This window comes from Gorilla gorilla, chromosome 9, assembly GCF_029281585.2.
Source record: "Gorilla gorilla gorilla isolate KB3781 chromosome 9, NHGRI_mGorGor1-v2.1_pri, whole genome shotgun sequence".
Lineage (NCBI taxonomy): Eukaryota > Metazoa > Chordata > Mammalia > Primates > Hominidae > Gorilla > Gorilla gorilla.
This window is the reverse complement of record NC_073233.2, coordinates 33,718,537-33,733,716: the sequence shown is the minus strand read 5'-3', so window position 1 is coordinate 33,733,716 and position 15,180 is coordinate 33,718,537. Positions and strand designations below refer to the sequence as shown.

The 15,180-nt window shown below is 35.8% G+C and overlaps 1 protein-coding gene across 1 annotated transcript in view; it reads left to right on the top strand.

Annotated features, from left to right (window-relative positions):
• Nucleotides 1–15,160, top strand: part of LGR4 (leucine rich repeat containing G protein-coupled receptor 4) — a 106,792-nt gene extending 91,632 nt beyond the window's left edge. The window contains exons 8-18 of the mRNA XM_031016000.3: nucleotides 184–255; nucleotides 439–510; nucleotides 811–879; nucleotides 2,381–2,452; nucleotides 3,927–3,992; nucleotides 4,779–4,850; nucleotides 7,085–7,156; nucleotides 7,455–7,580; nucleotides 8,732–8,847; nucleotides 9,431–9,514; nucleotides 11,977–15,160. Of these exons, the coding sequence (XP_030871860.1) occupies nucleotides 184–255; nucleotides 439–510; nucleotides 811–879; nucleotides 2,381–2,452; nucleotides 3,927–3,992; nucleotides 4,779–4,850; nucleotides 7,085–7,156; nucleotides 7,455–7,580; nucleotides 8,732–8,847; nucleotides 9,431–9,514; nucleotides 11,977–13,253 (2,098 nt within the window). The 3' untranslated portion in view covers nucleotides 13,254–15,160. The remainder of the gene's footprint in view (nucleotides 1–183; nucleotides 256–438; nucleotides 511–810; nucleotides 880–2,380; nucleotides 2,453–3,926; nucleotides 3,993–4,778; nucleotides 4,851–7,084; nucleotides 7,157–7,454; nucleotides 7,581–8,731; nucleotides 8,848–9,430; nucleotides 9,515–11,976) is intronic.
• The last annotated feature ends 20 nt before the right edge of the window (nucleotides 15,161–15,180 follow it).

Here is a 15,180-nt window from a genome sequence, read left to right as displayed (position 1 = left end):
GAATTAGGTATGATACTGAAAAAGATAAAATCAAATTAAAATTTGAGATTTCCTATGCTTTTGAAAATTTTCATGTAGTCATTATCAGTTGTATTTTATATAATGCTGAACAGCAGTAGATACTTGGGTTTTATTTCGCAAGAGGATAATGCATTTCAAAATACTTTTCTCCTATCTTTCTAGAGGATTTCATAGTAATTCTATTTCTGTTATCCCTGATGGAGCATTTGATGGTAATCCACTCTTAAGAACTATGTAAGTATTTTTGAAAGTTTCTTTTAATGTATAATTATGTGAAGCTGTGTCCGTACAGTGCCAAACACCCTGATAAAGAATGAGAAGTCAGGATTTTAGATATATGTACATTGTGAACATAGATTTAATATTAGAGTGCTTGTGAACATATGAAAATTTTACTTTTTTTGGATATTTTCACAGACATTTGTATGATAATCCTCTGTCTTTTGTGGGGAACTCAGCATTTCACAATTTATCTGATCTTCATTCCCTGTAAGTATGTGAATTTAAAAACAAACCTGGATATTTATACAGTTGTTTTAGTGGAAAACAAGAATTTATTACTGGAACTCCAGAAAACAAAATCTTTAAAATTTTTTTCTCCCTTGGGCAGAATTTATAATTGTTCTTATTTTTGTGAATACTTGGCCAAATTATCATACTTTCAAGTACATTCAAGAGATGAAACTAGTTTTATTTTTAGTTATAGTTGCACTGCAATTTTAAACTGTTTAAAACATAAAATATGAAAAAAAATTTAAAAATTACCTTGTCTTTCTCAATTTCTTAAAGAGTCATTCGTGGTGCAAGCATGGTGCAGCAGTTCCCCAATCTTACAGGAACTGTCCACCTGGAAAGTCTGTAAGTAAGGCCCTTTGAAGAGGGGTTGTATAAAGATAACACTACTGGACTGCTAGCAGGGTGCCAGGGTCTTTTAGTGACAATGATGGGTTTATGTTGATTCCTCCGGTTTCCCTTTGTATATATCATGCATGGAGAAGAATATATTGGGTTTGGGGTCAGTGAGCTTAGGCAGAGTAGAGCCGATTATGTGGATAAGATCTGAAAAGTTCACAGAAAATACAAGGCAGTAACAAAGTGCCAAATTAGAAGCAGTGCTTTCAGAATTTAGAAGTGGGGGCATTCGATGTAGACTATCACAGAAGGCTTCACAGAGGAGGTAGAAGGTTTGAATACTGTCAGGTTTCCCAGAGCTGAGTCTTTTATTTAAGGCAGGATTAGTAAAACTGGAAATACCAAAAGTATTCTCAGAGATAGCATATAGATGAGCAAATATAGCTAGAATTGCATGTTTATAATAGAATGGGAATGGTATGGAGAAATTGGAGAATTGTTTGGTATTAGACTTCGAAATGACAAGCTTTGAACGTTGCACATTTGGTTGTGGCAGTTTCCCAGTGAGTGGTCTGTGCATGAGTTTACAGGTGCACTTAAGATCTTGATGACCTCAGCCCTCCAGACAGTCAGTTGGGGCCTGAGGCAGCTAGGGCCTCTAGCCACAGGAGTCTTACTGCAGCGTGCCATTTAAATGTTACAATGGTCACATGTGACAAGATTTTTTTAAAAAAGAACTTGGGAAGCACTGAGGTAAGGAGTTTAAACTTGACTCTTAAGGCAGTTGGAGGTGTTGAGAATGTTTAAGCAGGTAATGTGAGGAGGGTAAGGAGAAAGAGACTAGAGATGGGGAGAACAGTGAGGCGGCTGTGGGAATAGTCTACCTGACCAGATGAACACATTGAATTATGACAGCTCCAGGTCTTTAATCCATCACTGGATTTGCACCAGGACAAATAGCATGGTCTGTCTGAGAGTCCTCCATCCCTCTCTGCCTCACTTCACTCTTTTTCTGAAAGAATTAGATGCTAGAAACACAACAGAGGAAGAAATAACAGGAACTGGTGATAGACTACAGAAGGGAGGGGAATAAGAGAACATTTTCGAATGCTGAGCCAGTTTGACTGAAAGAAAAGACAGAAACAAGATTTGGGGGCAGAATGCAAGTTGGTTTCAAAGGTCTTGGGTGTAAGAAGGTGACAACTTGCAATTAACTGTGATCAGACTGTGTGACTGTAGATTAGTGTTTTCCTCCTGGTCCATGTGGGAAATCAAGCCCAGTATCAACATCTAATGTCCCAAGTGTTTTTGAGTTACTGTGAAGATGATATCAGAATTGGGGTTCAGTTCACCTTCTTGCATGTCTAACTTTATGGAATAATTAGGCCATGGGATGTATAGAATCTAGTCCATATGTAAATATGTGAGCACTTATTCTGTATGGAAATAAATTTTGCTTACTATCTTGAGTTGAATTATTTCTTACATGAGTAATGTTTTTCCGCAGGACTTTGACAGGTACAAAGATAAGCAGCATACCTAATAATTTGTGTCAAGAACAAAAGATGCTTAGGACTTTGTAAGTTGGATTCTTCTTCCCTTCCCCTCATACCTTTTGTTTATATATTCACACATGTTCAATTTTATTTTAAGGATCTACTTTCATAAGGTGGTTTTGAGGTATAATTACTTCTTAGTTGTTGTAAAGGAGCAGATAATTTGAGTCATCTCCAGGGTGGGTAATGTGCACTTGAATTAGGTTTTAGGGTTTTGAATATATCATATACTTGTGACTTTATTTTGAACAAAGTAAAACCAAGATAGGTTCTTTCTTCATTTATTCTCATCCTGCTCTTTGTCTTTATTCTAGTTTCTCCAGCGGTATCTCTCCTCATAGTCTCCTCCTTTCATCTGCAGCCTAAGCAGAGCCTAACTCTTTATTCAGTCTGGAATGAACTAAAGCTTGTCGCTTTCTAAAAACTTTAGGCTGACCTAGAAACTAAAAGTAAATAAAGGATGTAAAAATGTCTCCAGAATAAACAATTAAGTTATTAAGTTGTTAATAAGTATTCAGTGGCAGGAAATAGTAATAAAATAAATGACTGATTGATTAAGCAAGTAAAGTCACACATCCACTTAACAATAGGAATACATTCTAAGAAATGTGTCATGGGGCAATTTTGTCGTTGTGCAAAAATCATAGAGTATGCTTACACAAACCTTGGTGGTTTCTTCTACACACCTGGGCTACATGATATAATCTGTTACTCCTAGCCTACAAACCTGTACAGCATAATACTGTACTGAATACTGTAGGCAATTGTAACATAATAGTAAATATTTGTATATCTAAACATAGAAAAGTTGGAGCAGAAATATGGTATTATACTCTTATGGGACCGTATCATTGTATATGGTGTCTGTCATTGACCAAAACTGTTATTTGGGTCATGACTATAATTTAGTGATATAGTGGTGTATCAAACTTAAACATAATGATCACTGTTGAGGAAAAACTGCAGTGGGACTGAAAGTTAACTAGTTCTGGTGTTTGATGTAATATAACTTTTTTAAAATGTTGATAAGCATACCATTTCTTTTAGAGCTTTTCAATAAAAGAACATATAAGTTATTTATGGGATAAACAATATTGAAAAAATATAAATTTTTAAACCGTATAAATACAAATTTTAAAAAAATGTGACTTTACCACTTAAATTTTATATATTTTGTATATTTTTCTATATTTGCATATTTAATTTTATATATTTATGTTATGTACTTTATATATATACTTTATAGAAATGTATTTTTACATATATTAGTGTCTATGCTCAACAATATATTCTTGAACTTTATCAATCTGAGGCTTATTGTATCACTGAGGTATTTGAGAAGCTGACAAGTCTTAGGAAAAAAATAATTGCTTTTCTTATTCAGGCATATCTCTTTATTACTTATCTTAGCTCTGCTTTCAACGCTTCTGAGTACCACTCTTTTAATATAATACTCTGATAACATAGCATTAATTTGTTAATTTCCACTGTTTTAAGGGACTTGTCTTACAACAATATAAGAGACCTTCCAAGTTTTAATGGTTGCCATGCTCTGGAAGAAATGTGAGTTGGTCTTTGACTTACTCCTTTTGTTGTGGTATATTGTTAGTTTGTTGAGCATTTCGTATTTTTAATAGATGGCTTTAATAGTAAGAAATTAGAAATTCCTGTAATCAGATGTTCCCATAAATAACATGTCAAGTTGAACCAGATGTGTTCATGCAACCAGCATGTATTAGGCACTTAGCTGTCAGGCATCCCATGAAACACTATGGGAGGGAAGTTGGAAGTTGGTGTATATTTAAAAGAAATAGAAGACAAAAACTTGTCCAGCTGTTGAGGGAAACCAGACATGAATGCCAGTTCCCATCATGTCCTGTGTTGCACAGCTCTGGTGGAAGTTGGTTGGGAGATGGGAAGGGGGAGGCATTAATTCTCCCATTTTAACTCTATGTAGTCCTGTAACTTTATTCCTACGGTATTTGTCATAGTTGTGTTGTCTTGGTTCCTTTTCTCCCTGCATCATCTTCCTTCTCTTATGCCTGAGTGGGGTTGATGGGGAAATTTAGATAGCATACCAGTTAATTCCCAGTATAATATGTGATGAAGTACCAATTAGTCTCTTTCATTTTATAGATGAGAAAAGGGCAATTCTCTTTCAACAAGATCACTGTTACATAAGAATAGTTATTTAAATTTAGAAAAAACTCAACTAAGAAATGTTATAATGTTATTTTTCAAAATAGAAAGTAGCTTTTTTCTTTTTCTCTATCCCTTTCTCTTTCCTCCTCCTCCTGTTCTCTTCTTTGTCTTTGTCTTCATCTTCTTTCTTCTTCTTTTTTTATTTAGTTCTTTACAGCGTAATCAGATCTACCAAATAAAGGAAGGCACCTTTCAAGGCCTGATATCTCTAAGGATTCTGTAAGTTTGTCTATGATTATTAAAGACAATAAATTTTTTCCAAACTATGTTAATATGTTGTTATGATTTCCATGTTACTAGATATACTTAAAGATATAATTTTAATTTCAGCCTGAACAACGTGGTGAAACCCCATCTCTACTAAATACAAAAAATTAGCCGGGCATAGTGGTGCATGCCTGTAATCCCAGCTACTCGGGAGGCTGAGGCGGGAGAATCGCTTGAACCCTGGAGGTGGAGATTGCAGTGAGCTGAGATTGTGCCATTGCACTCCAGGCTGAACAAGAAGAGTGAAACTCCGTCTCAAAAAAAAAAAAAAAAAAGATATAATTTGTGTTCAATAAATATTATTTTTAGACTTTACCTAAAATATTATTTCAGACATTGCAAGATATTTAGACTTGCAACTTTATAAATAATCTTTCAATATTTTTTACTTTAGCTAATTGTACATTGGCAAGTAGAAAAATGTGTAATGTGTATAACTGAAGTGATGTAGCTTGTTTGTTTTCAAGTTATAATAGTGAGGTTTGCGAATTCATTAGGGCAAGGGTAGGCAGACTACAGCCCATGAGCCACATCCAGCCTGCTTCCTGGTTTATCAATTAAGTTTAATTGAACACTGCCAGGCCTTTATTATTAAAGTGCCATCTAAAGCTGCTCTCACCCCACTATAGCAGAATTGAGTAGTTGCAGTGGAGAGTATATGACCCACAAAGGTGAAAATATTTACTATCTGGCCCTCTACAGAAGAAGTTTGCTGACCCCTGCGCTGGAGTATCTATCATGACAAATAGAGTTCATAAGCCACAGAAGCACTTACTTAAAAAATCATCTGTATTTGACTACATATTTGTTCCAGGTACTCTCATAAGCGCTTGGGAATATACAGGTGACTGAGACAAACCTTGCCACTCACTATCTTCCTAGAACTTTAGCACAGAAACATAGTACACTAAATTAGTGAACATTTTTCTTTTCTTTTTTTTGAGACAGGGTCTCTCACTCTGTCGCTCAGGCTAGAATGCAGTGGTGTAATCACAGCTCACTGCATCCTCCAGCGCCTGAGCTCAAACAATCCTCCTGCCTCAACCTCCTGAATAGCTGAGGGACTACAGGTGCACACCACAATCTCCAGCTAATTTTTTTCTTTTTTTTGGGTAGAGATGGGGTCTCCCTATGTTGCCCAGGCTTGTCTCAAACTCCTGAGCTCAAGTGATCCACCCACCTTGGCCTCCCAAAGTGTTTGGATTACAGGTGTGAGCTACCTTGCCCAGCACAACATTTTTCTATTATAGAAAATTTTGAAAAATTGATAGTGAAGTGAAATTACATATATTGAATACAGTTTTTTAGTATATCCCCTTTAAAAAATATGACATGTACTCTACTAGAAACTATTTAATTGGTAGTTGGGTTGCTGGATCATCTCAAGTTGTGGACTAACTTTGTGTAAGCCTGGGCAGTCATAGGGAAGAAGATTGGCTCCTAGTTGCCATCACTTTTAGAAACTGATAAGTGACAATAAGAAGCTGGTCTTTTCGTGATTTGGAACCAAGTGTGTTGAGTTTCCTTGTTATCTAGGAAATGTGTCTCAGAATGAATTTACTCAATGTTTAAATTTCCTTTAAGGTTCAGTGTAAGTGTGTTTGTAGATTATTTCTGTTTTATTAATTCTATAATATCAGAATTTCTCAGGGTGTGTTCCTGAATACGGAGCTGGCTGTACTGTTGATGCAATTTTTATTTCGTGCTTAGGAAAAGAAGGGTATCTGCAGCCCTCCTGGAATGCTCTTGTTTGCATATTGATTGTTTGTCTTCTCTCGGGGCCTTATCACTAACCTTTGAGAAGGCAAACAATACGAAGTCTGTTTTTATTTTCAGCTTTTTCAGAAACTGAGCTTTTCCTCACTGAGTTAGCAGTACCAAAGGTTATATCATATCATTTATGTTTTTGAATTGGTATCAGAATGATAAAGTGGGAAAATTCACAACTGTTTTGAAACAGATGCCAGCTAGAATTACTGCTGTACAGAACATATTCCAAGAAATAGATTGTTGTGAAGGAGAGGCATTCAACATAAACATGAAAAAATATTGCTGGCCGAGATTGAAGATCTTTGTTATCTTATCAGTGATATTGTGTTACTACCTCTAATTCTAAAGTATAGTCTAAGTAAGTGGCATTCTGAGTGTTTATTTGAAAGATTAACATGTTACTCTTATAATTGCAGAGATCTGAGTAGAAACCTGATACATGAAATTCACAGTAGAGCTTTTGCCACACTTGGGCCAATAACTAACCTGTAAGTAGATGACTATGCAGTAATGTCATGAAAGTAGTAACTAGTGCTGTAGAAACATCTGTTTTAACATTGTCGAATCAAAATATTTTTCTGTTTAGTTATTCCCTTGTATAAATGCTAAGCTGTATTTATAGTAAAAGTCTTCTTAAATGGCAAGATACATGCTAGAACTATAATTTTAGCACCCCCACTTGAACTTCATCTTAGGGATCTAATATTTATGATGTTAATACATGTACAGATGTTTTTATGTGATTTATATATTGGGCATTAACTTGAAGTCTCATTCATATTTTAGAGATGTAAGTTTCAATGAATTAACTTCCTTTCCTACGGAAGGCCTGAATGGGCTAAATCAACTGAAACTTGTGGGCAACTTGAAGCTGAAAGAAGCCTTAGCAGCAAAAGACTTTGTTAACCTCAGGTGTGTTTTTGCTTATTTTTCTTTTTTGTTGAAGTTATGGTAGGCTCCAAAATTATAGAGTGTCCTGGTTTTTTGCTGTGGTTCTCAGATTTTCTGATAGGCTGTAATTTAAGGGTGTTTTCTACGTCAATCTTTGCAAATTTGGTGAAAAATAGAATATGAACATTATTCCACAGTCTTTAAGAATGTGAACTGGAGCCCTTGATGGCCTCAAAGAGATAATACAGCTATTCACCAGAATGGTTTTTTAATACAGTGGACTTTTCATTAGCAATAAGATGGCAGAAACCATGTAAATGTGAACCTGCAGAAAACAATGCTATAATACTTCATGAAGGTTTTAGAGTTATGGGGGACTGCATTAAATATAATAGAGAATATTGTTATGAGGCCGAGCGTGGTGGCTCGCACCTGTAATCCCAGTACTCTGGGGAAGGCCAAGGTGGGCTGATCACTTGACACCAGCAGTTCAAGACCAGCCTGGGCAACATGCTGAGACCCTGTCTCTACAAAAACTATAAAAGTTAGCTGGATGTGGTGGCACGTGCCTGTAGTCCCAGCTACTTGGGAGGCTGAAATGGGAGGATCACTTCAGCCTGGGAGTTCTAGGCTGCACTGAGCTGTGATTGCACCATTACACTATAGCCTGGGTGACAGGGCAAGACCCTGTCTCTAAAAAAAGAGAGAGAATATTATTGTTGGAGAAGAGAATAAATATTTTCATTACATTTATTTAAACCAAGTAAATATATTTAATGGTATAAAGTCACAAATGACCTGGGGCATTAATTTTAAGTGAAACTATCAGTTTCGTATGATAAATTGAGCATAGTTAATACATTTATAAAAGGAGTCATAAGATATTACTTTAAATTACAGTACTGCTGTTAAATTTTAAACAGTTTGATTTACATCCAACTGTTAAGAGAGATCTTATAGAAAGGGAGAAAGTCTCGTTGTCATCTGATACCAGAGCTGTTTTCACAGATGAGGAAACTGAGGCCCAGAGAGGATGAACGACCAGCCTAAAGCACATGACAGATCTTTCTGACTCCTAGGCTGAGGTTTTCAAAGTTTAAAATAGTTTTACAAAACAAAACCATATCTGCGGAGTTGCTGTTCAGTGTAGATTTTACAACTTTTTTTTCCAGGTCTTTATCAGTACCATATGCTTATCAGTGCTGTGCATTTTGGGGTTGTGACTCTTATGCAAATTTAAACACAGAAGATAACAGCCTCCAGGACCACAGTGTGGCACAGGAGAAAGGCAAGTGCATGAGTTTTAAAAAATAGAACACTCCTTCAAGGCATTGATTAAAGTTCCTGTTATTATAATTACTTTGTGAATGATCAATAGGAAATCTGTGAGAAAAATGGCATTGTCTGGCCAGGCGTGATGGCTCATGCCTGTAATCTCAGCACTTAGGGAGGCCAAGGCGGGAGGGTCATTTGAGGCTAAGAGTTCGAGACCAGCCTGGGCAACAAAGTGAGACTCTCTCTATATAAAAAATTTTAAAACTAGCTGAGTGTAGTGGCATGTGCCTGTATTCCCCACTACTTGGGAGACTGAGGTGGGAGAATCCTTTGAGCGGAGCCCAGGAGTTCAAGGTTGCATTGAGCTATGATTGTGCCAATGCATTCCAGACTGGGCAACAGAGCAAGACCTTGTCTCTAAAAAAAACCAAAACCAAAAAAACAATGGCATTCACTATGCTACCAGCATCTTTTATATGTTATTGAACCTTCTATAAGGAGAACTCACACTTATATACAGAGAAAATTGCAGGAAAATACGGTTCTTTTGAGTTGCATAAGGTTTTAATTAAACATGCTTTGTGTTATATGTTCAGGTACTGCTGATGCAGCAAATGTCACAAGCACTGTTGAAAATGAAGAACATAGGCAAATAATTATCCACTGTACACCTTCAACAGGTATGCCCGGCCTATTTTTTCACAGTTACTCATGTTAAACAAACATTAGGCAAATATATCTAAATGTCCTGGATATAGATGTGATTTCTGTAATAGGGATGGTACTAGAGGATCCTGTGAGGCCTTCTGATTTGTGCTTTGTGTACCAACCAGCAGCTTAGGAATTTTTTGCAGAATCTCAGGCCCAGACCTACTGAATCAGAATCTGCATGTTAACAAGCTCCCCCAGGTGAAGGTTGTACACGTTAGAATTTCAGAGGCACTTTCTTAATGCTCCTTTAACTCTGGGACTAATTCTGTAAGTTAGTAGTCTATGAAGATTGTATGTGTGTGCTTAATGTAGCCTTGCCTTTCCTTATTTCCCCTCATTTACTTCATTGAACTTTGTAGTCTTGGGAAAGTTATTAAACTGATACCACATACTTGGTCATGATTGTCATAGTCTGCCTGATCTACTAGATAAGATGTATTTATAATTTTACTGTAAAAGGAAGGCTTAAATATTTTAGTCAAATTGTGTGCTACAAAGTAGATTCCTTTGTTGGTATAGTATCACAGGATAACCTGGACATTAATTTTATGACTCAGAATTATAAGTATTATGGATTCACTAGTGATTGCTGCTGAATTGTGAGCTTCTTAAGGGGCTGCGTATGTATTTTATGAATACTTTCTTTTGTAGAGAATAAGCTCTAAGAGATAAGTGAATGCAATTGGCAAGAATCATCTAAGTTTATGTAATTTATTTTATTGTGTGTTAGTGTCTATATTAATTTTTAAAGGTTGGGGTGCAGCTTGCTTACTTGTCTCACTGGAGTTCATGTGCCAGAGAATGTACATAAAGAAGTGATGATCCAATGAGAAGGGAACAGGTTTATTAAAGGGGGGGCTGGACTTCAACATGCAGCGTTTCCATTTCTTCCACCCCAAATGTAAACTTGAAGATTGGCCAGGAGGAAAGCTGGTCTGAGCTCATCTCCTTGGGCTGCCATGGGGATGAAATGCAGGCCTGCCTCCCCCTACTCAGTTGTAGTAACACACAGACACCGATGTGCTTGCTGCAGAAGCAGGAAGTGGAGGAGAGCTGGGATCCTTCTGTTAGCACCAGAGGAGGTAGCAGGCTTCCAAAGACAGGGACGGTGGAGGCTGCTTCCCAGGCTTTTTTGGAAAAGTAACCTTTCTCACCCATAAAAGGGTTCTCAAAAGGTGTCTTATTCTCTCAGGTAGATGAGCTACCCCTCCTTCCATGAAGGATGAGTTTAGATAACAGAGATAAAGGTGATAACGAGCTTTCTCTTAGCACTTCCTGAAGGGGGAATAGAAAGGAAATTTAAAATAAGAGTTTCTTGTGTTATTTGGAAGTCTGATAAATGGTGCAGAACTGGCTTTTGAGGTCTGTGAATATCTTAACAATTTAAAACATTTTATTGGATATGTCATTTTCATGACAGTTCATAAAACATGTTTTTTAGACAGTTGTAATACATAGTTTTCTTGTGTTTCATAGTCAAAATCTTGTTTTTCTTTTCTAATTTTTCAGTAAAACAGTTGTAATTTGTGTCATAACTAGCATGTCAAAGTCAGTTACTGGAACATAGAGTTCAGCGACTGAATGAGTTCTTGCAATGCTAGTTTGTATTATGTAGGATTTTATTGTACATAGCTTTGTATGAATAGTTAACATCACCAAGGTGTAATCCTAGCTATATTATCTTACTGAATGGCCTTTGTCAGTTTCTTTGAAATATCAGTTTCTCTGGATGAAAAAATGGGGATAATTATACTGTCTTAACCTGCTTCATCAGGTTGCTTTTGAAAGTCATAAGAAAATATATAAAAAATATGTGTAGATACATGCATATACATACATGATTATAAAGTATATTGGGGCTAGAAAGGAAGAAGAAAAGGGAGCTAATATTTATTGAAGTCTAACTATATATCCAGCATCCTGCTTAGTTCCTTATGTGTATAATTTTACTTAAGCTGCACAACTGTATGAAACAGGCATTATTATCCACAAGTGAGAAAATGAATACAGGTTAAAATTTATACAATTTTAAGTTGCTTTCTTAAGGTAAGAATAGCAAGTTATGAACCATCTCATTCCAGACCCTCAGTCATCAAATACCTCTTATGCTCTAGATATTGTGCTATGTAAATTAGGTTAGATGCAAAAAAAAAATAAAAATTTCATCTAAATATCACTCTTTATCAAATATTTAATAAAAGAAATATTTATAGCCTTATCAAATATTTAATAAAATAAAGTCAGTTTATTTTTAAAATAGCCTGGTCCATGACCAAGATATCTTAGAACTAGTAATCAGTTCAGTTTTGTTCAAGTAGAGAGCAGATTTAATTAGTCTATATCATTAGTTTTTCTATCAAGCCATATCATTTTCTAAATTGTTTTCTAAGTTATCTTTTATTTCTCTCTCTCTCTCTGTGTTTTGTTTTAGGTGCTTTTAAGCCCTGTGAATATTTACTGGGAAGCTGGATGATTCGTCTTACTGTGTGGTTCATTTTCTTGGTTGCATTATTTTTCAACCTGCTTGTTATTTTAACAACATTTGCATCTTGTACATCACTGCCTTCGTCCAAATTGTTTATAGGCTTGATTTCTGTGTCTAACTTATTCATGGGAATCTATACTGGCATCCTAACTTTTCTTGATGCTGTGTCCTGGGGCAGATTCGCTGAATTTGGCATTTGGTGGGAAACTGGCAGTGGCTGCAAAGTAGCTGGGTTTCTTGCAGTTTTCTCCTCAGAAAGTGCCATATTTTTATTAATGCTAGCAACTGTCGAAAGAAGCTTATCTGCAAAAGATATAATGAAAAATGGGAAGAGCAATCATCTCAAACAGTTCCGGGTTGCTGCCCTTTTGGCTTTCCTAGGTGCTACAGTAGCAGGCTGTTTTCCCCTTTTCCATAGAGGGGAATATTCTGCATCACCCCTTTGTTTGCCGTTTCCTACAGGTGAAACGCCATCATTAGGATTCACTGTAACATTAGTGCTATTAAACTCACTAGCATTTTTATTAATGGCCATTATCTACACTAAGCTCTACTGCAACTTGGAAAAAGAGGACCTCTCAGAAAACTCACAATCTAGCATGATTAAGCATGTCGCTTGGCTAATCTTCACCAATTGCATCTTTTTCTGCCCTGTGGCATTTTTTTCATTTGCACCATTGATCACTGCAATCTCTATCAGCCCCGAAATAATGAAGTCTGTTACTCTGATATTTTTTCCATTGCCTGCTTGCCTGAATCCAGTCCTGTATGTTTTCTTCAACCCAAAGTTTAAAGAAGACTGGAAGTTACTGAAGCGACGTGTTACCAAGAAAAGTGGATCAGTTTCAGTTTCCATCAGTAGCCAAGGTGGTTGTCTGGAACAGGATTTCTACTACGACTGTGGCATGTACTCACATTTGCAGGGCAACCTGACTGTTTGCGACTGCTGCGAATCGTTTCTTTTAACAAAGCCAGTATCATGCAAACACTTGATAAAATCACACAGCTGTCCCGCGTTGGCAGTGGCTTCTTGCCAAAGACCGGAGGGCTACTGGTCCGACTGTGGCACACAGTCGGCCCACTCTGATTATGCAGATGAAGAAGATTCCTTTGTCTCAGACAGTTCTGACCAGGTGCAGGCCTGTGGACGAGCCTGCTTCTACCAGAGTAGAGGATTCCCTCTGGTGCGCTATGCTTACAATCTACCAAGAGTTAAAGACTGAACTACTGTGTGTGTAACCGTTTCCCCCGTCAACCAAAATCAGTGTTTATACAGTGAACCCTATTCTGATCTTTCATCTGGGAAGCACTTCTGTAATCACTGCCTGGTGTCACTTAGAAGAAGGAGAGGTGGCAGTTTATTTCTCAAACCAGTCATTTTCAAAGAACAGGTGCCTAAATTATAAATTGGTGAAAAATGCAATGTCCAAGCAATGTATGGTCTGTTTGAAACAAATATATGACTTGAAAAGGATCTTAGGTGTAGTATAGCAATATAATGTTAGGTTTTTCTGATCCATAAGAAGCAAATTTATACCTATTTGTGTATTAAGCAGAAGATAAAGAACAGCTGTTAATATTTTTAAAAAATCTATTTTAAATGTGATTTTCTATAACCGAAGAAAATATCTTGCTAATTTTACCTAATGTTTCATCCTTAATCTCAGGACAACTTACTGCAGGGCCAAAAAAGGGACTGTCCCAGCTAGAACTGTGAGAGTATACATAGGCATTACTTTATTATGTTTTCACTTGCCATCCTTGACATAAGAGAACTATAAATTTTGTTTAAGCAATTTATAAATCTAAAACCTGAAGATGTTTTTAAAACAATATTAACAGCTGTTAGGTTAAAAAAATAGCTGGACATTTGTTTTCAGTCATTATACATTGCTTTGGTCCAATCAGTAATTTTTTGCTAAGTGTTTTGTGATTACACTACTAGAAAAAAAGTAAAAGGCTAATTGCTGTGTGGGTTTAGTCGATTTGGCTAAACTACTAACTAATGTGGGGGTTTAATAGTATCTGAGGGATTTGGTGGCTTCATGTAATGTTCTCATTAATGAATACTTCCTAATATCGTTGGCTCTACTAATATTTTCCAATTTGCTGGGATGTCACCTAGCAATAGTTTGGATTATATAGAAAGTAAACTGTGGTCAATACTTGCATTTAATTAGACGAAACGGGGAGTAATTATGACACGAAATACTTATGTTTATTTCTTAGTAAGCTGGATTATCTTGAACCTGTGCTATTAAATGGAAACTTCCATACATCTTCCCCATACTATTTTTTACAAAAGAGCCTATTCAATAGCTCAGAGGTTGAACTCTGGTTAAACAAGATAATATGTTATTAATAAAAATAGAAGAAGAAAGAATAAAGCTTAGTCCTGTGTCTTTAAAAATTAAAAATTTTACTTGATTCCCATCTATGGGCTTTAGACCTATTACTGGGTGGAGTCTTAAAGTTATAATTGTTCAATATGTTTTTTGAACAGTGTGCTAAATCAATAGCAAACCCACTGCCATATTAGTTATTCTGAATATACTAAAAAACATCCAGCTAGATTGCAGTTTAATAATTAAACTGTACATACTGTGCATATAATGAATTTTTATCTTATGTAAATTATTTTTAGAACACAAGTTGGGAAATGTGGCTTCTGTTCATTTCGTTTAATTAAAGCTACCTCCTAAACTATAGTGGCTGCCAGTAGCAGACTGTTAAATTGTGGTTTATATACTTTTTGCATTGTAAATAGTCTTTGTTGTACATTGTCAGTGTAATAAAAACAGAATCTTTGTATATCAAAATCATGTAGTTTGTATAAAATGTGGGAAGGATTTATTTACAGTGTGTTGTAATTTTGTAAGGCCAACTATTTACAAGTTTTAAAAATTGCTATCATGTATATTTACACATCTGATAAATATTAAATCATAACTTGGTAAGAAACTCCTAATTAAAAGGTTTTTTCCAAAATTCAGGTTATTGAAAATTTTTCATTTTATTCATTTAAAAACTAGAATAACAGATATATAAAATGTGTTAATCTTTGTGCTATATGGTATGAAATACAATATTGTACTCAGTGTTTTGAATTATTAAAGTTTCTAGAAAGCAATCTATTTTGCCTTAATTTAA